Source organism: Gymnogyps californianus, chromosome Z, assembly GCF_018139145.2.
Source record: "Gymnogyps californianus isolate 813 chromosome Z, ASM1813914v2, whole genome shotgun sequence".
Lineage (NCBI taxonomy): Eukaryota > Metazoa > Chordata > Aves > Accipitriformes > Cathartidae > Gymnogyps > Gymnogyps californianus.
This window is the reverse complement of record NC_059500.1, coordinates 75,007,242-75,030,864: the sequence shown is the minus strand read 5'-3', so window position 1 is coordinate 75,030,864 and position 23,623 is coordinate 75,007,242. Positions and strand designations below refer to the sequence as shown.

At 41.2% G+C, this 23,623-nt stretch overlaps 1 protein-coding gene across 3 annotated transcripts in view; it reads right to left on the bottom strand.

The window, feature by feature from the left end:
- Positions 1-23,184, bottom strand: part of LOC127027457 (ubiquilin-1-like) — a 32,110-nt gene extending 8,926 nt beyond the window's left edge. For all 3 annotated transcript variants that reach the window (XM_050913203.1, XM_050913204.1, XM_050913206.1), the window contains exons 1-7: positions 22,950-23,184; positions 7,689-7,840; positions 4,121-4,236; positions 2,719-2,981; positions 1,758-1,916; positions 720-960; positions 34-176 (exon numbers count right to left, since the gene is read on the bottom strand). In XM_050913203.1, coding sequence (XP_050769160.1) covers positions 34-176; positions 720-960; positions 1,758-1,916; positions 2,719-2,981; positions 4,121-4,236; positions 7,689-7,840; positions 22,950-23,108 — 1,233 coding nt within the window. In that variant the 5' untranslated portion in view covers positions 23,109-23,184. The remainder of the gene's footprint in view (positions 1-33; positions 177-719; positions 961-1,757; positions 1,917-2,718; positions 2,982-4,120; positions 4,237-7,688; positions 7,841-22,949) is intronic.
- Positions 23,185-23,623: the final 439 nt, after the last annotated feature.

Below are 23,623 nucleotides of genomic sequence, written 5' to 3'. Positions count from 1 at the left end.
CACACAACACAATGCTACACCAAAAGCATTTACCTGTACTGCAAGATCAGGATTCTGGCTCAATGACTGCATCATGCTTCTCATATAGGGTGCAGACAACATATTTTGCATAAGTTGTGGATTTTCCGTTATCTGCTGTAACAAGCTCTGCATTCCTGGTGTGTTGAACATACCAACTTTAAAAAAAAAAAAAAGTAAAAGGTCACTTTAGTAAAAATCTTGACTACAATCAAATTAATTAGACTGCCTAGAACTGGGACACACAACTGTGTGGTTTTGGGTTTGTTTGGGGTTTTTTTGTTTTTTGGGTTTTTTTTAAATGAGCTTTAGCCCCTTAAATACATCTCAACATGGTTCTGCTTACATAGATGCATCTGCCCTAGAAACAAGTTAAGCCAGAGGTTGTATCCAACAAGCAGTCCCACTAAGTATCTACATTATTAGCTGTTTTCCTGTTTGTCTCCAAACAGAAAAAAAATTATAATTCATCTACAGATTCCCTACTTTTGTTATTTTAAGGCAGTACACAAGTATTGTTAGTACTCTTGGTTTACTTTTCATGTTTGTTTTTCTGCAGAGGACTTTGATACTAGTGAAATGTTCTATGGAAATAAACAGCAATACAAACTTTGAATCAAAACATCTCTTTCTAATAACAGAATCATTTCAGCAAACTCCTGAATATTTGCAAATATATACAATTGCAATAACAGACACACCTCCTAGTCCAGGTCCCAAATTTGGTATAGTTGAGCTCTGTCCCGTACTAGCAGAGGTGCTATTTCCGACATTACTACTGCCACTGCTCTCACCACTGGTGCTGGTACTTGTGGAACTCTGAGAGCTGGACTGAGGAGCCCAGGGATTTGGTAAAGGATCTCTATTTTCTGTACGAGATGGCTGGCTGTCCCCTCCTGATGATGCATTGCTTACTAAGGAAGCAAATGGGTTACTTCCAAACTACAGAAGGAGAAACAAACACATATCATCTATTAGTTGACTATTTTTAAGTCTGCTAGAAATGGCAAGTTACCTGTCTAAAATTACACATGAAGATAAATGTTGATGGCTCTTAATCAATTATAATCACTGTCCTAAAATAAGCCATTGTAAATATTCTGAAAAGATACCAATGTTGAAAGATATTATCTCCAAAAAAAATTTTTTTTTTTTTAAATTAATCACACCATTTTAAATGCAGCATTTGCTACTACACTAGTACTTTGATCACAGTAAGATTATATTTTGCATAGTGGTTTCCAACTTAGAAAAATTTCAAAGCTTTTTTTCTTCCCACCTTAGGTTCCAAGTTACTAAACACACTCTTAATTTTTCCTGGACCTCAGGAATTTTATAAGTCCAAGAATTAAAAATAAATAAATTTAGAATATATATAACAAAAATTTATTAACATTAAAATAGCTTATCAAACTCACAAAACAATCTTTATTCCTTCAAGTTTAAAAGAGCATAGGAACAAGCCACACATTGACTTCAATCTTCAAGAAATTAAGTTTTGTCAAGTACACATTTGAAAAGTTATGTTATTTATCTTCTTTCATTTTTGGAAAAAAAAAAAAAACCCAACCCAAAAAACAAAAAAAAAACCACCCAAAAAACCCCAACCAAACAAAAAACCCCAACAAACCACAACCCCCCCCCCAAAAAAACCCCAACCAAACCAAAAACCAACCAAACAAAAAAAACAACCAACCAAGAAACATTTACTTTCAGTGGCCCCTACAATCATTTCTCACCTGTTCCTGTGCTGCATTCAACATTGGCTCCTGAATATCTGTGTACATACGTCGCAAGGCATTGTAGCCACCTGGTATACTTTCAAGGTTGCTCAAGGCTCGGTCTTGGTTTCGCATCATTTCCTGCATCATTGCAGGGTTTCTAGCAAGTTCTAGTGTCTAATGAAGTAGAACATTTAATTTGTATTAATAAAAAAATTCATTCTAAAGTGAAAACATCAGCATTTAACAGTATCTCAGTTACTAATGTCTAACTCCATTTGAAAGGATTAAGCCAAATCAAGATGTCAGCTTAGTGAGAGGGGAGTCAACAGAATTTGACATTCTGCCACAACTGTCAGTATGCTGGCTGAGTCAGAAAGCACTGACTAAACAGAAGAAAAAACCCTTGAATGTACCATCCTGTTCTTTCTTGTCTCTTCTCAACACAATGTATTTCTACCATTTCTAACATCAGTACAGCATGCAGCTTATAACATGAACTTGAAAAATAAATACCTTAATTTTCCAAAGCCTCCATTTGTTTCTTGATGCCTTCTGCCACATAAGGCATACCTTACATAACACATAACTTTAGAAGCAATCAGAAGTACCCACAGTTACATAAACAGGAAATAAGCAGTATTTTGGAGAATTATTACTTTATAGTAAACTCACTGTTGACTAGACAACAGAAGATTTCAAGTGGCATCCAACTCTAAGCTCGGAAGATATGATTATACAGTCTTCAGCATCTTTCAAAACTATGCTGCATTTTTTTTTTTAATTATCAGCTTATTTCAGACACCAGCAGCTAGAAATAAAAACATCAGTTTCCTACAGTGACCTTTTACAGATTGTCTAACAAGCCTAAATTCCTCAACAATATTTCGGCACTCATCTAAGCATGTCCAATTCTTGCTCTTCTGTTCACAGTTACAGTATAATCAAAGGTCATGAACTTAGAGATCTTTCTACATACCTGTCTCATTATATCTGGATTATTCAGCATGTGACTGATTTCTGGATTTCTCTGTATCAGTTGCTGCATTTGAGGGTTTGCCATAATTAACTGCCTCATCAGGTCAGGATTTGAAAGCATGCTCTGAACAAATGGATTTTCCATTATCTGAACCATCATTTCTGGGTTGGACATAAGTTGTCGTTGCATCTGACTTTGTAACTCTGAAAAGTTTGATGCATTTAAGCCCAGGCTACTCAGGCCTGCCAAACCTCCAAGGCCACCTTTAAGAGGAAAGAAAAAAAAATTAAACTTTCAGCTTCTAGTATATTTCTAAACACATCCAGGTTCTTTCTAAGTACAAAATACATAAACATAACCCACAGTTCAAAATAATGAAAGTCAACGGAAGTTCTATCTTTGCAAGGCTGTTAAGTCATCCACTAAGAGTTTGCTTCTTTACATAAAGAGACACCTAGAAATCCAAACTGCATCTGAAATATAACTTGTTACAATTCTAACAGCTTTTCTTCTACTTTACTATAGCTAAGGTACAATGGTTGTTTGAGTTTTGGGGCCTCAGGTTAATTCCAAATACTTTCCAATACTTTTTTAATAATCATTTATAGACAGACCACCACCACGAGGCATCTCTTAATACGATGCATACTCCCTATTCTAAACAAAAAGTAGAGCTCTTCTTTTTGCTGATGCAACAAGAACTAAAAATGCTTTAAATTCTCCTCCTTTGCAGAGTTCAGCAAACACAAAAGTTTCACATTTTTAGAAGGAACTAGTCAGTCTGGAGAACTGTTTACAACTAAAAAAACCAATTGCTTAACAGAGTTTTTCTGGGTTTGTTTTGTTTTTTAAAAAGAAAGCAAACAATGAAAGAGCATGAATAACAAAACCCAGTAACTATGGAAAGAGATAATATTTTTAAATCAATAGACTTCTGTCTCTATTCCTGAAAGAGAAGACTGATAATGCAATCAGACTCAGAACCTGAGAAATACTGGTTTGTAGGATAGAAGTAACTTTGTTACTTCTGTTCCAAGTCATGATGTTATGAGTCCAACTTCAATAATCTCTTCAGGCCAATTCAAATGCACTGTTAAGGAGGAGGAGAAGACTGGAAGGAGTTTAATTACCTATAGTGCCAGAATATGAGATCAGTGGCACCTTACTACTGAAGATGAAAAAGCACAAGCCTGAAGTTCTCTACATAAAAATTAAGGAAACAACTTACCTCTGAGAACTTACTGATCAGAAACTTATTACAACCAATACCACAGATTTTTGTAATCAGTAATTTTATATATTTTTTTTAAGTCCCGTTTACATTAGAATAAAGCTCCAGGGATACTTACCTGAAACCAAGATACCTAAGATACCCACCATGTTACCTAACAAATATTCTTACCCAAGCCAAAAGAGTTGCTATTTGTTGAAGTTGGTGTTGAGGTATTACTGCTTGATATTGATGTGGTAGCAATACTGCCAGTGGTGTGTGTTTGTTGACCTGGATGGTCTTGTGATCTATAAAAAGCAAGTTAAAAAAATTACAAGTTGAACAAGGTGTGGTAGGTTGACCCCAGCCAGTTAAATCCCCACCCAGTTACAACAATTTTCCCCCCACCCCAGGCAGGATGGGGGAGAGAACTGGAAGGGCAAAAGTTGGAAAAACTCATGGGTTGAGATAAAGACAATTTAATAAGCGAAGAAAAAAAAAAACCACAAAAAAACCCAAAACACAACAGAGAAGTGATGCGAAGGCAATCACTCACCACCTCCCACCAGCAGACCAATGTCCAGCCAGTCTCCGAGCAACAGCTACTTTGGAAAAGTTCCCCCCCAGTTTTATTGCTTAGCATGACATTCTATGGTATGCAATATCTTTGGTCAGCTTGGTTCAACTGTCCCAGCTGTGTCCCCTTCCCAACCCTAGCCTACTCACTGGGGGGGGGGGAGCAGGCACAGAGCAAGAAAGAGAGAAGGAAGGCCTTGATGCTGTGCGAGCACTGTTCAGCAATAGTTAAAACATCAGTGTGTTATCAACACTGTTAGGTCAAAAATCCAAAACACCGCACCATACAGGCTGCTATGCAGAAAGTAAAACTCCATCCGAGCCAGACCCAGTACACAAGGTCTGGCATTTAATATAATGTAATAATGGCATTTAATATAATGTAATAATGACATTTAATATAATGTAATAATGACATTTAATACAGGAACAGTATCATACTTGAGAATCTTAATTTACATTTTTATTATTTAAAAAAAAAAAAACCAACTAACCCCCCCCCCCAAAAAAAAACCAACAAAAAACCCTATTATCTCTAGATGTCTTCCTGGCCAAACTCAAACAGGAATTATACAGAACGTGGAAACAAAGATGGGTAACCTAGGAGGAATACAAAGACATTGTCCGAGTCTCTCTTTCTTATACAGAGTTCGGAAAGACAAAGCCCAAATGGAATTGAATTTGGCCAGAGATGTCAAAGACAACAAGAAGGGCTTCTATAAGTACATAGGAGACAAAAGGAGGACTAGGGAAAATGTGGGCCCATTGCTCAATGAGACAGGGGACCTGGTTACACAGGACACAGAAAAGGCTGAGGTACTGAATGCCGCCTTTGCCTCAGTCTTTACTAGCAAGACTGGCCTTCAGGAATCCCACGCCCCTGAGACCAGGGGGAAAGGCTGGAGCAAGTAAGATGTACCCTTGGTGGAAGAGGATCAAGTCAGGGAATACTTATGCAAACTGGACATACATAAGTCCATGGTCCCTGATGGGATGCACCCACGAGGGCTGAGGGAGATGGCTGATGTCATTGCAAGGCCACTCTTGATAATCTTTGATCAATCATGGCAATTGGGAGAAGTGCCCGAGGACCGGAGGAAAGAAAATGTCACTCCTATCTTCAAGAAGGGCAAGAAGGAGGACCCAGGGAACTACAGGCCAGCCAGCCTCACCTCGATCCCTTGGAAGGTGATGGAGCAGCTAATGCTGGAAACCATTTCCAGTCACACGAAGGACAAGAAAGTCATCAGGAGTAGACAGCATGGATTCACCAAGGTGAAGTCATGCTTGACCAACTTGATAACCTTCTATGACAAAATGACTGGCCCTGTAGATGAGGGGAGAGCAGTGGATAATTTCTACTTGGACTTCAGGAAGGCCTTTGACACTGTCTCTCAAAAGATCCTCATAGACAAACAGTTGATGTATATAGGCTGGATAAACAGATGGTGAGGTGGATTGAAAGTTGGCTGAATGACCAGATCCAGAGGGTGTTGATCAGTGGAACAAAGTCTAGTTGGAGGCCAGGAGCTAGCAGTGTACCCTAGGGGTCAATACTGGGTCCAATCCTGTTTAACATCTTCATTAATGATCTGGATGATAGGACAGAGCGTACCCTCAGCAAGCTTGCTGATGACTCAGAACTGGGAGGAGTAGCTGATATGCCAGAGAGCCATGCTGCCATCCAGAGGGAACTTGACAGGCTGGAGAAATGAGCTGGTGGACACCAGGTTGAACATGAGCCAGCAATGTGCCCTTGCAGCAAAGAAGGCTAATGGTATCCTGGGCTGCATTAGGAGGAGTGTTGCCAGCAGGTCGAGGGAGGTGACCCTTCCCCTCTACTCAGCACTGGTGAGGCCACACCTGGAGTCCTGTGTCCAGTTCTGGGCTCCCCAGCATAAGCAAGACATGGATGTACTGGAGGGAGTCCAATGAAGGGCCACAAAGATGATGAAAGGACTGGAGCATCTCTCCTATGAGGAAAGGCTGAGAGAGCTGGGACTGTTTAACCTGGAGAAGAGAAGGCTCAGGGGAGATCTCATCAATGTATATAAATACCTGAAGGGAGGGTGCAAAGAAGATGGAGCCAGGCTCTTGCCAGTGGTGCCCAGTGACAGGACCAGAGGCAACTGGCACAAACTGAAACACAGGAGGTTCTTGTCTGATCATAAGGAAAGACTTTTTCACTGGGAGGGTGACTGAGCACTGGAACAGGTTGCCCAGGGAGCTTGTGGAGTCTCCCTCCTTGGAGATGTTCAAAAGGCGTCTGCACGTGGTCCCGGGCAACTGGCTCTAGGTGGCCCTGCTTGAGCAGGGGTGTTGGACCAGATAACCCCCAGAGGTCCCTTCCAACCTCAACCATACTGTGATTCTCAGACATCTATAATCTCATCACTTCTTCAGAACAGTAGTTTCTAACATTAAGAAAATGGATGAGCATCACTGCAACTGTTATCACCTTTTCATCCTATCCCTGGGATGTCTGTCAATGAATTGCTTCCTCAGTCCTTACCTTGCTTTAGGGATCCTGATGTACTCCTACCCCCTCAAATAGCACTAATTTCATGTCCAGGGCTTAAAGAAGAGAAGGCTAGCAAGATCTATAATACAGGATTTATTCCATACCACACCTTTAGTAGGACGCCCCACTGAACGTCAAATTAAGTTAAAGTCTTATTTCATCACAAGACTAATATCAGAATATCAATATTCTTTAAGACTGTAAGAGCATGGTAACAACGTAGTTACACAAAGTTAATGCCATCATAAACTAGCATAAGCACTAAAGGCTGCTTGCCCGATTCGTATGCTCAGCACACCTGCCTACTGCAGGGGCATAAGCATGGGTGCTACCACGCAGTGAAACAGATCAAGGACTGTTCAGATTGTCTTCAGACTGTTATTCTGCACCAACTGTAACTAAGGAGCTGATTCAAGTGATTTAATAGTAATGGCTCAGTTTAGAAGATAACATTAACTTTCAAAAGGTGTATGTATGATATCTAGGGACACAACCTTACAAAATTTGAGTTGCTTCTCTTGTTCAATAGCAGGAGTATTTGTACTGCTTTTGAATGCATTTTAGTCAAACCTAGGTTTGCCCAACAGAAAGCTATCACACTAGGAATTAAGAATATTTTTACTACTTAGAGGTAAAAAGAAGATTGCTCATCAGTCAGGTTACCTGTTTTGCGTTTTGATGACCAGGTGAACAGTGAGTCCATCGTGAATCCCATGCTGAATCAAAGTATCTTGATCTTTTAAAATTTTTCCAGCAAATATCAAAACAAGCTGATCAGTCTGGGACTTGAAATGCTTAGAGATTTCTTCCTTGAACTAAACAGAAGTTAATATTATATAGTTATGTAATTGAATACTGAACTATTAATTTTTTAATAATTTAAGGAAGAACTATTTTGCTCACATTTATTATATTAATCCACTTGCACGGTATGTGCAACATATACAACCCAGAAACACTTCACTAAGTTATCTCAACTTTCTTTTTCTCCAAAGGAAGATGGGAAATCAAGTCATTCTTTTTCCATACAATTAAAGTGTTTCATATCTAGATCACTAAATATATAGCTAGCAATAACAAAAATTGGATTCCACTTTATCATGGTTTGACCCCAGCCAGCAACTAAGCACCATGCAGCCGCTCACCCCTCCCCCCAACCAGTGGGATGGGAAGGAGGATCAGGAAAAAAAGTAAAACTCGAGGGTTGAGATAAGAACAGTTTAATAACTAAAGTAAAATAAAATATAATACTAACTAATAATAATATAATAATAATTTTAATGAAAAGGAATATAACAAAAAAAAAAAGAAAGAAAGAAATAAAACACAAGAAAAGACAAGTGATGCACAATGCAATTGCTCACCACCCGCTGACCGATGCCAGAGCAGCGATCTGCCCCTCCCGGCCAACTCCCCCCTGTTTATATACTGGGCATGACGTTCCATGGTATGGAATATCCCTTTGGCTAGTTCAGGTCAGCTGCCCTGGCCATGCTCCCTCCCAGCTTCTTGCACACCTGCTTGCTGGCACAGCATGGGAGACTGAAAAGTCCTTGGCTTAAGATAAGCGCTACTTAGCAACAACTAACACATCAGAGTGTTATCAACATCATTCTCACACTAAATCCAAAACACAGCACTGTACCAGCTACTAAGAAGAAAATTAACTCTATCCCAGCTGAAACCAGGACACACTTAAAGACTATACTGTCATTTCAGTCAGGCATGTACCCATGACACAATAAATATATAGTAGTACACATGCCATTGAAACCATCCATTGCTGACATGCTGAGGATGCAACAACACATTATGTTAATTCAGTCCACATTTGTGCAGGCACTGAAAGGAGCAGTATCCTTTCTTCTTGGACATATTACTGCTACCTTTCATGTGTCAAAACTAGCAATCCTTTCCATACAGTCAAAAATTATTTCTTAGGTGGCTCTGCTCTCTCATCCAACTCATGACAGCTACATGAAATGTGCTTTCAGCCCAGGGCATGGTGAATAGCCACATATTTCAGCTGACCGTGAAATCATACCTTCATTAAAAATACTGAACCTGGAAAAGCAATTGTATTGCTTCCTGCCTTCTTAACCAATAACAACCGTGTTATGCTGACTGACTTCTGTCTGAGATTCATTATTCTACAGAAAAGTACTCTCGCAGAAAAAGCAATTAGTTCACAAAATGTAAAAAGGCAAATATAAGAAAACCAAATCAATTTATAAAACATGACCAGGCAGTAGACTAAATGTTTCTGAAAGAATCTTAGGCAGTTAGGAAGCCCTCCAGAAGTTCACAATATTTAACATTTTTCAAGTAGTATGGTGTGCTGGGTTTGTGTGGCAGGGGTTTGTGTAGCAGGGGAGGGACTACAGGGATGGCTCCTGTGAGAAGCTGCTAGAAGCTTCCCCGGCTCCAAGGTGGACCCGCCTCTGGCCAAGGCCGAGCCAATCAGCGATGGTGGTAGCGCCTCTCTGATAACATATTTAAGAAGGGGAAAGACTGCTAAAAGAGATGATGAGCTACAGCGAAGAGAGGAGTGGGATGTGAGAGAAACAACCATGCAGACACCAAGGTCAGTGAAGAAGGAAAAGGAGGAGGTGCACCGGAGCAGAGATTCCCCTGCAGCCCGTGAAGGACCCCACGCCAGAGCAGGTGGCTGGGCCCAAAGAAGGCCATGACTCCGTGGGAAAGCCCACGCTGGAGCAGTTCACAGAGGACTGCAGCCCATGGGAAGGACTCATGTTGGAGAAGCTCATGGAGGGCTGACCCCCATGAGATGGACCCCACGCTAGAGCAGGGGAAGAGTGTGAGGAGTCCTCTCCCTGAGGAGGAAGGAGCAGCAGAAACCACATGTGATAAACTGACCACAACCCCCATTCCCATCCCCCTGCGCCACTGGTGGGGGAGGAGGTAGAGGAATCGGGAGCAAAGCTGAGGCCAGGAAGAAGGGAGGGGTGGGGGGAAGGTGTGTTTCTAAGATATGGTTCTATTTCTCATTATCTTACTCTGATTTGATTGTTAACAAGTTAAATTGATTTTTTTTTTTTTTCTTTCCCCAAGTCGAGTCTGTTTTTTGCCTGTGACCATAATTGGTGAGTGATCCCTCCCTGTCCTGGTCTCGACTCATGAGCCTTTTCGTTATATTTTCTCCTCCCCATCCCGCCAGGGTGGAGGAGTGAGCAAGCAGCTGCGTGGTGCTTTGTCGCCGGCTGGGCCTAAACCACAACATATGGTCAACTTGATTTTTAAAAGAATCCTATTCCAAACATCTTAGTGAACTCTCATACAGGAACTCCAAATATTGATCTTGCAATGACTTATTATTAAATAATTATATTTTAAGAGGCAGGGCTAAAAAAAGGAAAACCCCACTGTATTATACTCTGAAGGTGAGTCCCTAATTGAAAAAGTTTATGGTATAGGAAGAGATAAAACAGATCCCAAAAAAATGAGCCTGAGACACAACAGAGGTAAGAAATCTCTGTGCCTGGGTAGCAGGTAGCATTTGGTCAGTTAGAAGTCTGCTCACAGAGAGTTGGTTCCAGTTCTTCGAGAAACATCTTTTAAGTCAACCTTTATACTGGTAATATTTAGACTTGCAAGCATTCTAGGAAGCCATTTAATCCATTCCTGCCTGAAGTGGATTACTTACCTAAATTATTCAGACATTGTGGTGGGTTGACATTGGTTAGCCACCAGGTGCCCACCAAGCCGCTCTATCACTTCCCCTCCTCAAATGGACAGGGGAAGAGAGAAAATATGACAAAAGGCTCATGGGTCAATATAAGGACAGAGAGATCACCCAGCAATTACCATCACAGGCAAAACAGACTCGACTTGGGCTAATTAATTTAATTTATTGCCAATCAAATCAGAGTAGGATAGTAAGAAATAAGAACAAATCTAAAAAACACCTTCCCCCCACCCCTCCCTTCTTCCCGGGCTCAACTTCACTCCCAGATTCTCTACCTCCTCCCCCTGAGTGGCACAGGGGGAATGTGGGTTGCGGTCAGTTCATCACATGTTGCCTCTGCCGCTCCTTCTTCCTTGTAGTGGTTTAACCCCAGTCAGCAGCCAAACACCACGCAGCAGCTCCCTCCCTCCCTCCCCGTCCCGCCCCCCCCCGGTGGGATGGGGAGGAGAATCAGGAAAGAAGGCAGAACTCGTGGGTTGAGATAAGAACAGTTTAATAACTAAAGTAAAATATAATAATAATGAAACATAATAATAATAATTGTAATGAAAAGGAATATAACAAAAAAAAAAAGAAATAACACCCAAGAAAAGACAAGTGATGCACAATGCAATTGCTCACCACCCGCTGACCGATGCCAGAGCCACGATCCGCCCCTCCCGGCCAACTCCCCCCTGTTTATATACTGGGCATGACGTTCCATGGTATGGAATATCCCTTTGGCTAGTTCAGGTCAGCTGCCCTGGCCATGCTCCCTCCCAGCTTCTTGCACACCTGCTTGCTGGCAGAGCACAGGAAGCTGAAAAGTCCTTGGCTTAAGATAAGCCCTACTTAGCAACAACTAAAACATCAGAGTGTTATCAACATTATTCTCACACTAAATCCAAAACCCAGCACTGTACCAGCTACTAAGAAGAGAGTTAACTCTGTCCCAGCCAAAACCAGGACACTCCTCACACTCTTCCCCTGCTCCAGCGTGGGGTCTCTCCCACAGGATACAGTCCTTCATGAACTTCTCCAATGTGGGCCCTTCCCATGGGCTACAGTTCTTCACGGACTGCTCCAGCATGGGTCCTTTCCACAGGGTGCAGTCCTTCAGGAACAGACTGCTCCAGCGTGGGTCCCCCATGGGGCCATAGGTCCTGCCAGGAGCCTGCTCCAGCACGGGCTCTCCATGGGGTCACAGCTTCCTTCAGGACACATCCACCTGCTCCGACATGGGGTCCTCCACAGGGTGCAGGTGGATATCTGCTCCACCATTAACCTCCATGGGCTGCAGAGGGACAACCTGCCTCACCATGGTCTTCTCCACAGGCTGCAGGGGAATCTCTGCTCTGGTGCCTGGAGCACCTCCCCCCCCTCCTTCTTCCCTGGCCTTGGTGTCTGCAGAGTTGTTTCTCTCACATATTCTCACTCCTCTCTCTTATGGCTGCTGTTGTGCAGCAGTTTTTCCCCCTTCTTAAATATGTTATCACAGAGGCGCTACCACTGTCACCGATTGGCTCAGCTTTGGCCAGCGGTGGGTCCATCTTGCAGCCGGCTGTCATTGGCTGTATCAGACATAGGGGAATCTTCTGGCATCTTCTCACAGAAGCCACCCCCACAGGCCCCCCCCCGCCACCAAAACCTTGCTACGCAAACCCAATACAGACATGTTTATCCATCCTGTTCTCAGAGGTCCCCAGTGATAGAGACTCCATAGCTTTCTTCTAAGAAATCTATTTCAGTGCTTCACTATCCTATTCTTCATTGTCCTGTCCACCATGGACATGGCAAACAGATTGTTTTTCTCCTCAGAATAAAGGGTTGCGGTACAGCTAATCTTTCTTTGAGGGTTGTTTTTTCTAATCTAATCATTCCCACCACTCTCTGGATTTTCAAATCCAACCATATCTTTCTGTAAGTGTAGGGCTCAAAACCGGCCGCAATATTCCATATGAATTCTTATCCATACTTAGAACAAAAGGATAAATACCACATCTTGCAAGCTATATTCCCATTTATAAGTTAGAAAATCCATACGGGAAAATATCAGTTTAACAGTGTTGACTCATTTAACAGCTATAACCTCTAGACCCTTTTCTGCAGAGGAATTATGTAGGCAGTTGCTTCCCACTCTGCATTTTTCTGGTTAATTATTCTTAAGAATACTGTCATGGTTTCACCCCAGTTGGCAGCTAAGCCCCACACAGCTGCTCGCTCAATCCCCCCCGGTGGGATGGGGGAGAGAATCAGAAGGGTAAAAGTGAGAAAACTCGTGGGTTGAGATAAAGACAGTTTAACAGGTAAAGCAAAAGCTGTGCACGCAAACAAAGCAAAACAAGGAATTCATTCACTGCTTCCCATTGTCAGGCAGGTGTTCAGCCATCTCCAGGAAAGCAGGGCTCCATCATGCCTAACGGTTACTTGGGAAGACAAACGCCATCACTCCAAATATCCCCCCTTCCTCCCCCCAGCTTTATATGCTGAGCATGATGTCATATGGTATGGAATATCCCTTTGGTCAGTTGGGGTCAGCTGTCCCAGCTGTATCCCCTCCCAACTTCTTGTGCACCCCCAGCCTACTCACTGGTGGGGTGGGGTGAGAAGCAGAAAAGGCCTTGACTCTGTGTAAGCACTGCTCAGCAATAACTAAAACATGGGTGTGTTATCAACACTGTTTCCAGCACAAATCCAAAACATAGTCACATACAAGCTACTAAGAAGAAATTTAACTCTATTGCAGCCAAAACCAGTACAAATACACATTCCATTGCAACATAAAAACAGCAGAAATCCTCATAATTTGGTACAAAGTAAATGCATAAGAATAAAGAACTACCATACTGTGCCAGACCAATGACGTTTATCCGAACTCATTTACTATCGTATTTTCCACAATAGGTTGTTACAGTGAATTCCACAACTTAGTTGTCTTCAGAATGCTGATGCAGCAGTATAATCAACATTGTTTACTTTATCCTAAACCTTGTTACACGTTTTTAGAAGCAGCTATTTATCCATGCAGTTAAGGAAACAAGACACTTATAGAGCTTAACCACACAGTATCTAATATTGCCAGTATGCAGGTATCAAAGCATATTCACTTCCCTTTCTGTACTAACATGCAGCCATGGTAATTAGATGATCTGTAAAAACAGCACTACAGTAAGAAATGAATACAACAGCCTGTGTACCAGGACCACAAAAGAACTCCTACAATAATGAATGTGGATGATCCACATATGCTGGCTGGAAAGAGATCCCTTGCACAAGATGACTATTATGAATACCAAGCCACACTTTTGTCTAACTGAAGCATATCTACATTAAAAGCCCAACAGAGCTGCAAAAAAAGTGTCAGGTCTCTTCATCAGCATCACTTGCATTCAGTACAACCTCGAGACTTCTGAATGAGAAGGTATGAACAGAACCAGCCCTTCTGTTTGATGTTTCATCCACAACAGAAGACCATACAAAACCTAGGTTACCATCTAAGATATTTTGCAAATGAGTCTCCTGATTACTGTTAACAAAGATACCATCAATAACAGATTAGCACATCTACAGCACACTTTACTTTTTGCTGAGGCAGAGGTTAGAGAATCATTTATGTATCTGTCCAAAAGAATTCTGAAAACCATTTTCAATACAAGTGTGGGGTTTTTTGTTTTAAATTGTCAATACCTAATATGTTGCTTCTGAAAAAAGAAAATATCAAAAGATTAATACAATTCAGTCTTCAGCATCACCCAATCTCTGCCAATACTGGAAGAAGATTAGCCCTAGGCTGAAGTTCGACACAAACCACTACTGGTTGTATTGCAAAATAAAGTTCGGGAGGGTGGAAGAGAGGACTTTTTACCATCCTCTGTGGGCAAAGATTCCTCTTCATTATTCTTCATCTCTCACTGTTAACCGTAACTAAACTGCAAGACCATTCCCCCATAGCAAATGGAAAAAAAAAAAAGTTTCTTTAAATTCAAACAGTGAAAGGACAAGAGTAATGACTAGCAATTGTATTCTTAATCCCACAGGTCTTATCTGTGTAGCTTTCATAGGACTCCACCACTCTTACTGGCAACAAAGAGTTCAGGGAATTAGGTGCTCCAGTGCCATGGTAATGAAAACAGCATAAACTCTGGAAACTGTTAGATGTGAGCAGTAAAGACAACTAGCTCAATTTTCTTTACCCTAAATGGAACTTTAAGTGTCAATCCAGTATGCATCATCTCAGTGTCTCAAATTAAATGTATGCAATTGACAGCAAATGGAGGAAGGGAAAGGAGACAACAATGGGAATTCATACATATTAAGGCAGTTGTAAGAAAAGAATCTTTGGAGTAGTTAAATCTTCAATTTGTACAACTGAACTAGATAACACTATCAGTAAATTAGAGATAATGCTTTATAATAGTTTGGCACTTAGGGAAACCAGAAGCAGGTAAAGTTCAAAGTCTTGCCAGCTGGCTGGGAATGATGAACATTTCCATCTAATTCTCTTGCTGCACTAACTCTTCCCTTTTTATTAATATGTAGATACTACAAACAATGGTTTTAGCCAATTTGTTTTACTGTTCAAAAATTCAAGCTTGACTTCATTGCAATAGTACTAGCCATTACAATATCACAAACGTGTTCAGTTTTATCCAAACATAAAAAAGGGCTTGAAACTGTAGAAAAGTAATGTTTCTCCATACCTAGCACCTAACATGTTCACAGAAACTAGTTGACTGTACTGCTCTAGTAACTGAATACAATAACAATAATGTAAAAAGTGATATCAATTTTAGACATAATAGTTAGGTGCATCAGTGGGAAGAAAACACGGGGGCATTAAGACAGAAACACAAGATTATCATGTAGATGGACAGAGGCCTAGTTTCCCTAAGAAAGAAAGAAAAAAAAAAAAGCATTAACTTAAGTGAATTAATTCAAGGTCATAGCCTCCTAAAAGCATAAAAACTTGTCAATTTGACATGAATTAGAGCAGATCTGAAGCTAGTCTTGAAGTGCCTTGCCTGCATTACTGCTTCACCTTAAGTTAACTTCTTTCTATTATGAACTCCCCCCTCCTTTTTTGGGTTTGGGGTTTTTTTTGTTGGGTTTTTTTTTTTTAAGGACAGGAACAGTATAGTTTTTTTACCCTGAGAATGTTTTTAGCAGCACTCTACCACTTCTTGTTTACACACTGAATGATTTCCATACCAAATATCCTCAAATTCACATGATCTTAAAACCCAATACTCTTAACAACAGAACTCTGCTCTTTTGTTCCACAGTAACAGAAGAGAACAGGCTCCACAAGTCAAGTTAGAACTTATTACACCTGCTCAACTTGATTGCCTCTGAAGGTTTTTGACATGCATAGGTGATGCAGCCTGTTGATGCACAGTTCGGGGGGGGGGGGGGGGGGGGGGGGGGGAAGCAAAGAGAATCCAACTTGCACTCGTAGCTGAGCTAATTCTAGTAAACAGTTTGTCACTAAACAAAGCCAATGTCTTTGTATACACATGAAGTAGAACAGCTGACTAAAAAGGAGACACTTCTATACAGTCACTTTGCAGAGCAGATCCATACTTTAAACATTAGAATAGAACAGTTCAGTTGGAAGGGACCTCCAACAATCATCTAGTCCAACTGCCTGACCCCTTCAGGGCTGACCAAAAGTTAAAGCATGTTGTTAAGGGCATTGTCCAAAGGCCTCTTAAACACTGACAGGCTTAGGGCATCGACCACCTCTCTAGGAAGCCTGTTCCAGGGTTTGACCACCCTCCTGGTAAAGAAGTGTTTCCTAATGTCAAGTCTGAACCTCCCCTGGTACAGCTTTGAACCATTCCCATGCGTCCTGTCACTGGATCCCAGGGAGAAGAGATCAGCACCTCCCTCTCCACTTCCCCTCCTCAGGAAGCTGTAGAGAGCAATGAGGTTGCCCCTCAGCCTCCTTTTCTCCAAACTAGACAAACCCAGAGTCCTTAGCCGCTCCTCATAGGACATGCCTTCCAGTTAGTTAACGTTAACTTATTAACATCTGATAAGTTGGCCCAGGAAGGTCCCATTTAAAAAAAAAAAAAAAGTTATCCTAGGTAAAGTAGAAAATCTTAAAACCCAAATTGTCATCTTTTTATGTTACCACCATATGATTCAAAAGCTTTTTGCTGACTCAAAGTATGACATCAAAAACAGCAACTATAGTAGCATTAATGCCCATTCACATGACAAAGTGCTGTGAAAGAAAACAAAAATGAGAGATACTTTCCCAATTCCTCTCAACCTTGGTTTAATATGACACATTTAAAAAAATTTTTTTAAAAATTACATTAACAGTCCTAAAGAGGCCTCAAGGAATTAAACATTCAACTCCCACTGAAAACCAATGTAAAACAGGCTCCTAAAATTGTGACTGCTTTGAAAATATTATCTAGATGACAACAAAAAAAGCAACAAAATTGCTGACTCTTCCCAAACCAAACTCTGTTTTAAACACAGGATAGGACTTTTGACACTGCCTATGGTTTACAGCAGATGAAGCGTAGCTAGAAAGCTCACCCAAATAAGGCTTCTATAGAAGCCTTTTCAGTCTTTCATGACTTGTCAGAGTTACTATCTTCCTGTGCCTAAAGTTAGCCTTTTGCCAATTATGCATGCTAGTTACGCAACCAATTTGTTTCCTCAAATCTCCACAATCAAACCAAACCTATAAAAAAGTTATTTCAAGAAACAAATTCCAATTCTTGATGAGTTTACAAAGCTAGCAGTCCAGAAAAGAAAACTGAGGTAGTGCTATCTAGTGGAAAGAGGACTCATGTTCTAGCCAGTTCTATTCCTTCCAGACAACCTTCAGCAAACCACTCCAGTCCTCTATACTTCAACTTAGGAGGAGGGATTAGCAACACTTCCTTTCTCTGTAAAAGCACTTCACAAACTACAGATGGAAACAGAGCAAGTCTGATCTGGAACAATTCACTTGGATTAGAAAGGGATATAAAAAGGATTATGTGTAAATAGTGATTCTTGCAGTAGAGCTGTGTTTTGATAACCTACTGTACTGGGTTTGTGTGGCAAGGTTTTGGTAGTGGAGGGGGGGCTGCAGGGGTGGCTTCTATGAGAAGATGCCAGAAGCTTCCCCCATGTCCGATAGAGCCAATGCCAGCCAGCTCCAAGACGGACCCGCCGCTGGCCAAAGCTGAGCCAATCAGCGACAGTGGTAGCACCTCTGTGATAACATATTTAAGAAGGGGGAAAAACCGCTGCACAACAGCAGCCAGGAGAGAGGAGTGAGAATAAGTGAGAAACACAACTATGCAGGCACCAAGGTCAGGGAAGAAGGAGGGGGAGGAGGTGCTCCAGGCACCGGAGCAGAGATTCCCCTGCAGCCTGTGGAGAAGACCATGGTGAGGCAGGCTGTCCCCCTGCAGCCCATGGAGGTTAATGGTGGAGCAGATATCCACCTGCAGCCTGTGGAAGACCCCATGCCGGAGCAGGTGGATGCACCCAAAGGAGGCTGTGACCCCATGGAGAGCCCGCGCTGGAGCAGGCTCCTGGCAGGACTTGTGACCCCATGGGGGACCCACACTGGAGCAGTCTGTTCCTGAAGGACTGCACCCCATGGAAGGGACCCATGCTGGAGCAGTCCGTGAAGAACTGTAGCCCATGGGAAGGGCCCACATTGGAGAAGCTCGTGGAAGACTGTCTCCCATGGGAGAGACCCCACGCTGGAGCAGGGGAAGAGTGTGAGGAGGAAGGAGCAGCAGAGGCAACACATGATGAACTGACCACAATCCCCATTCCCTGTCCCCCTGTGCCGCTCAGGGGGAGGAGGTAGAGAATCTGGGCGTGAAGTTGAGCCCAGGAAGAAGAGAGGGGTGGGGGGAAGGTGTTTTTTAGATTTGGTTTTATTTCTCATTATCATACTCTGATTTGATTGGTAATAAATTAATTTCCCCAAGTCGAGTCTGTTTTGCCTGTGATGGTAATTGCTGAGTGATCTCCCTGTCCTTATCTCAACCCACGAGCCTTTCGTTATATTTTCTCTCCCCTGTCCTGTTGAGGAGGGGAGTGATAGAGCGGCTTAGTGGACACCTGGCGGCCAGCCAAGGTTAACGCACCACACCTACCCTTATACTGAAACAACAAAATGAAACTCACTCTGCATAAAAGTATCTGCAAACAAGAGACTTTAGAGTATTATTTTAATAGGTATTCATATTTTATTATACCTGCCAGTCAGAAAACATTTGCCAAGTACCTTGGTTAGATAGATGCATCTTAAAAATATCTGTTAAGTCTACTGTCAGGGAAGTCAATATACTTTCTTCTAAAGGTTTCTATGCTATCAAACAGCAAGTTACCATTGTTCTAAATCACTTTTAATAGTTTCCAAACTCTAAGAAAAATAAAATTACTTAAGTGCTGAATAGTTAATCAAACAGGGTTTCTTTATTTCAAAGAAATGTGAATAATCAGAGCATATTACAAGGCTGACTCCATAAACAGTCACACAGATGTATCAGTGATGTGCTTCAGTGCACTGAGACATAAGATGGTGAAAAAAAACAATATTTTAACTTTGGTGCTAAACAATTCACGCACTCAAGTTCCTTTAGTGCCAACAGAAAGCTAGATCGTAATACTGAAAAAGAAGAACAGATTGGACTATATTAGTTCCAACCTCTTTTGGTCATACCATTCAATAATCCCTGGACTACAGGGAAGACAGAACTGGTTATGTTAAAAGAACTGAAATTAAGCTGTCCTTATGAAATAAAGCATTATAAGAAATATTAAAAGCATATAGAAGTTAGGAAAGATGTTCCACTATCAAATCACCCAATGCTTCCCTTAACATGTACACGTGATCTTTATATGCCAAACATGGCCAACTTGTGATTGTGAAAACCAGGCACAAATCTGAAACACTGGATTTATGGATTTAAAGTTTCAACAATAATATTTATTCAAATTTTAAACAGAGAATACAACTCTAACTAGATCTCCACTTCTCAATGAACAGAGTCCCAACACAATGTATACATTTACACATATAGTTCAGTAGGTGAGTTTATTTATAATTCAGTGTAGTACAGAAAGCACAATTTTCAGGTATATAATTAGTTTAAAAATATACTACACACTGATAATAATCTATTACTACTGAAAACTATATTCCTCACTGAAGAAAAGTTGATGTTAAATAAAAATAGAGGAAAAAAATAATTTAAACTGTTTTCTATGGTTATATGAACTAAATTTGATTTGACTAACTTTTCCAAACAGACATTACCCTGAAATTTTCAGATAATCATAGGATTGACAATAATTCTCTGCAAGAACTGCAGACTTTTAAAATTAATAGCGCACATTTGCTATATCCAAACTCTGTTAGCTGAATCAATTACAATAACATATTGAACTTTGCCAATGTTGCTATGTTGACATTCCAAGAATGCCTACAGGGTAAACAGACTAAATGAAGAAAGTAAAATTGCTTTTAATGGAACTGGTTCCAACACCTCATCACTCAAAGAATTCAAGTCATTCACTAAGAAGAGACAGTAATGCATGAGTAGTCTGTAACATGACTGCTTACTCTCTCTGTGTATATGAGTTTTACCAAAACACACTGTTAAGTCAAGCCCACAGAACCCACAAAATAAAACAAAGGAAAGAAATGAAAGACAAACAGAGCTAACTGAGCTAAAGTCTCCTGTGTATTGGGATTTCAAATCAGCAGGCTTATAGGTATTCATCTTTACCTACCATGAATAGAAGTCTTTGTACAGAGCAGTGTATGGGCCTGCAAGTTCAGTATCATACCAAGTCAAGAAAGCAAATATTTGGTCCTTGTCCTAATACTGAGCCAAGCTGTGCTCAGCATAATCAAGTAAGTTCCGTGGAAAATAAAGACAGATGGGTGACACTTATAATCAACTGACCTCCCAGAGCAGTTTGGTACGTGAGGGTTATTTTCCATTCTAACCTACATACTGCCTGTTCTTAGAGGCACATCATAGGATCAGCAATAACAAACCCTATGTTACTGAAGTCTTCTAACATCAGAAAATCTTCCTCAACTTTGAACCATTGCAAACCTGACTTACATCAATGGAGCAACATAAAATACACTTTGTGTAGCCCTAAATTTAGCCCCAATAACCCAAAATATTTATCTAAAAGTCTTAGGGTTTTGTTTTGGCTGTATTCTGAAGTGACTGTAAACAAAACCAAGTCACTAAGTCATAATATTAGCTACAGGAACACACAGCAAAATAAAAGCTATTCAGTTGTCCGAGTTTAGGCCTTTCCCCCCCCCCCCAAATAGGGCAGACATTGCAGGCTTGCCTATACCAACAGAACAACCCACTTGCTGATCCCATATGCATTTGAACAGATGCTCAATTTGTTTATTTGAGGCTAACCTATTTTCAGGGCTGGCTCTAGAAATATCACATCTATTGTTATTATGCTAATATATTGTTATTATGCTATATAACACTTATTATTAACAACTTATTTTGACAGTTTAAGAAAAACAGCCAATACTAGTCACACTACAGTCTTGCATTTTTTTTGTGCTAGCTGTAACTGTGTCCAGGAATCAAAGCAAATGGCGGACCTACAGGGGCAGCAGCAGTCTTACTTCACAGGAAGATTCAACTGCAAATCTAATCTGTTAATATCAGCTCAAAGGGATACCAAGACAATATTTAAAGTTTAAGATATCTATAGACGATAAAGACATTTTAAAGCAATATGTTCTATTAATCACTTAAATTTGATTGTTTTCAGTAAAAATTTACTGAAAATTTACAAGCTATTTGTTAGCTTGTATAACTATTTCAGTTTTTAAGACAACCGTCTACTAGAAAAAACTGATATTCCCATTGGGACTCACATTTCAAATCATGTTGTTAAAGTCAGATATATTACAAATTCACATCTAAAATGAGTTTGTTTATAATTCCTGAAGTCCTCAATATTATTGCAATCAAACTGCTTTTCAGGACAAATGTGATCCTTAAATTAGAATCAGCATGTTTTATAAAAAACAAAACGCAACTACAAAGAATTTTACAACTAGGTGGCGCAAGAGTCTGTAAAATGTATAGAGCCAGCACCCTGGCTAGAAGATCACTCAGAGCTTTTTAACTCACGTTTTGCATTTCCCCTCTGAAAACAACATGTGTCTTCTGACTCATCAGCAACTAATGATTTAAAGCTCCATTTCTATACATCAGTTGTACTCTTACATATGTAACCGTTTTTTTGGTGAGGTTTGCAGTTACCAACTGCACAAAAAAATAACATGATGTCAAGTTGCATACATTGAATTTCAGAGAAGTTTTATAGAAAATGAAGTAAGCTCTGAATCTCCTTCAGGGAACTTCACCTTTTCAAGTATTTTAGCATAGCAATATCTACATCCTTCACAAGGAGGAGAGACCGGCTTTATAGATATCTGCCTTATGCTTTGACCACACCTTTCCTATGATTTGTAGCTTCTTAATCTAAACAAATTAAGTCCTGGTAAATACTCACATGGAAGGCTTCCAAAAAACTGAAGTGCTGCAGGAAATAGTGTCAATGATTCAGTAGGTGCCACTGTTTCTCTTGAACCAAAGGCACAATGAGATACTAACTTTCATAAAAACTTAGAACAAAGACCCTAACAATTCAGTTATCAGACACTAGTACACTGAAGCACAGCAGAAGCTGTGCTTTATTTGTAGTGGATGTTTTGTACAGTCTAAAGACGTGGCTTTTCTAAAATTAAGAGATCTTTGCCATAGCCTAATCGCTGTTTCTAAAGCCAATTTTAGATCAAGATAATTATTGGCACTATAGCACTGCCACGTAGGTGACTGCATATGTTTTCTACAGTTGTACTAGTTAGCCAGCGAGCCTCCTACTGCCAGACTGAGTCAGCTCGGCAGGGCAACTCAGAATTACGAAACGAGCTACGTCCACCTCCCGGGCCGGCTCTCAGCATCGCAACAGGGAGGAGCCGTGGAGGAGACGACGCAGGTTTCTTCACCACTCCCGATAGCCTGTTAGCAGCGGCCCTCCACAAGGCCGGGCCAGCCCCGATACTCGCCCAGCAGCACCGAGAACAGCTCGGATAAGCAGAAGCTGCTTTGTCATCGCGAAGGGCCCTTACTCTCCAGCGTGGGAGGCGGAAACCACAGGCCAGGGCTCTTCCCCCTGGCTGCTCTCCCCACCCACCGCCCCCAACCCCTCACCTGCTGGATGCTGCTGGTCTCGGGCACAGCGAACTCTTCCTTCTCCTTGGGAGTCTTCACCGTGATTTTGATGATCCGCGGCTCGGCAGCAGCAAAGCCCTGAGCGGAGGACTCAGAGGAACTGCGGGCCCCCGCGGACCTCTCCGCGCTCTCCGACATGGCGGGTAGGGCCTGACTTGCTCCAACCGCACAGTTCCAGACGAGTCCTCTGCGCCGCGGCCTCACTCTCAAAGCGACAGACAGAAACACCCCAGCTCACCCGCGGCGCGCACTGATGACGCTCCGAACCGGGGAAGTTACTAGAAAGGAAGAGCTGTCTCCCCGGGCGTAGGTTCGTCATTGGCGCGCTTGCGCGCTAGGGGCGGTAGTTTGAAGATTTTAAAACTTAAAAAGAGACAGTGACAAATAGTTCCTTAAACTGCCATATGGAAGTTTTACATTTATTTTCGGATATAGTCAGGTGACTTCAGTACTCTGAAGTTCCAAGTAAATACATTAAAAATGTTATTATGAGTTTTACAATATTACAGTGTTGATGTCCTACATATAATTACACTGTTACTTGCCTATAATATAATGCACAATGATATTGTATGAAGTAACAAAGCCGTGCCATGACCTATATGACTTTCATGTTAAAAAGAGAGGGAGAAAAATTATATACAGCTTCTGAG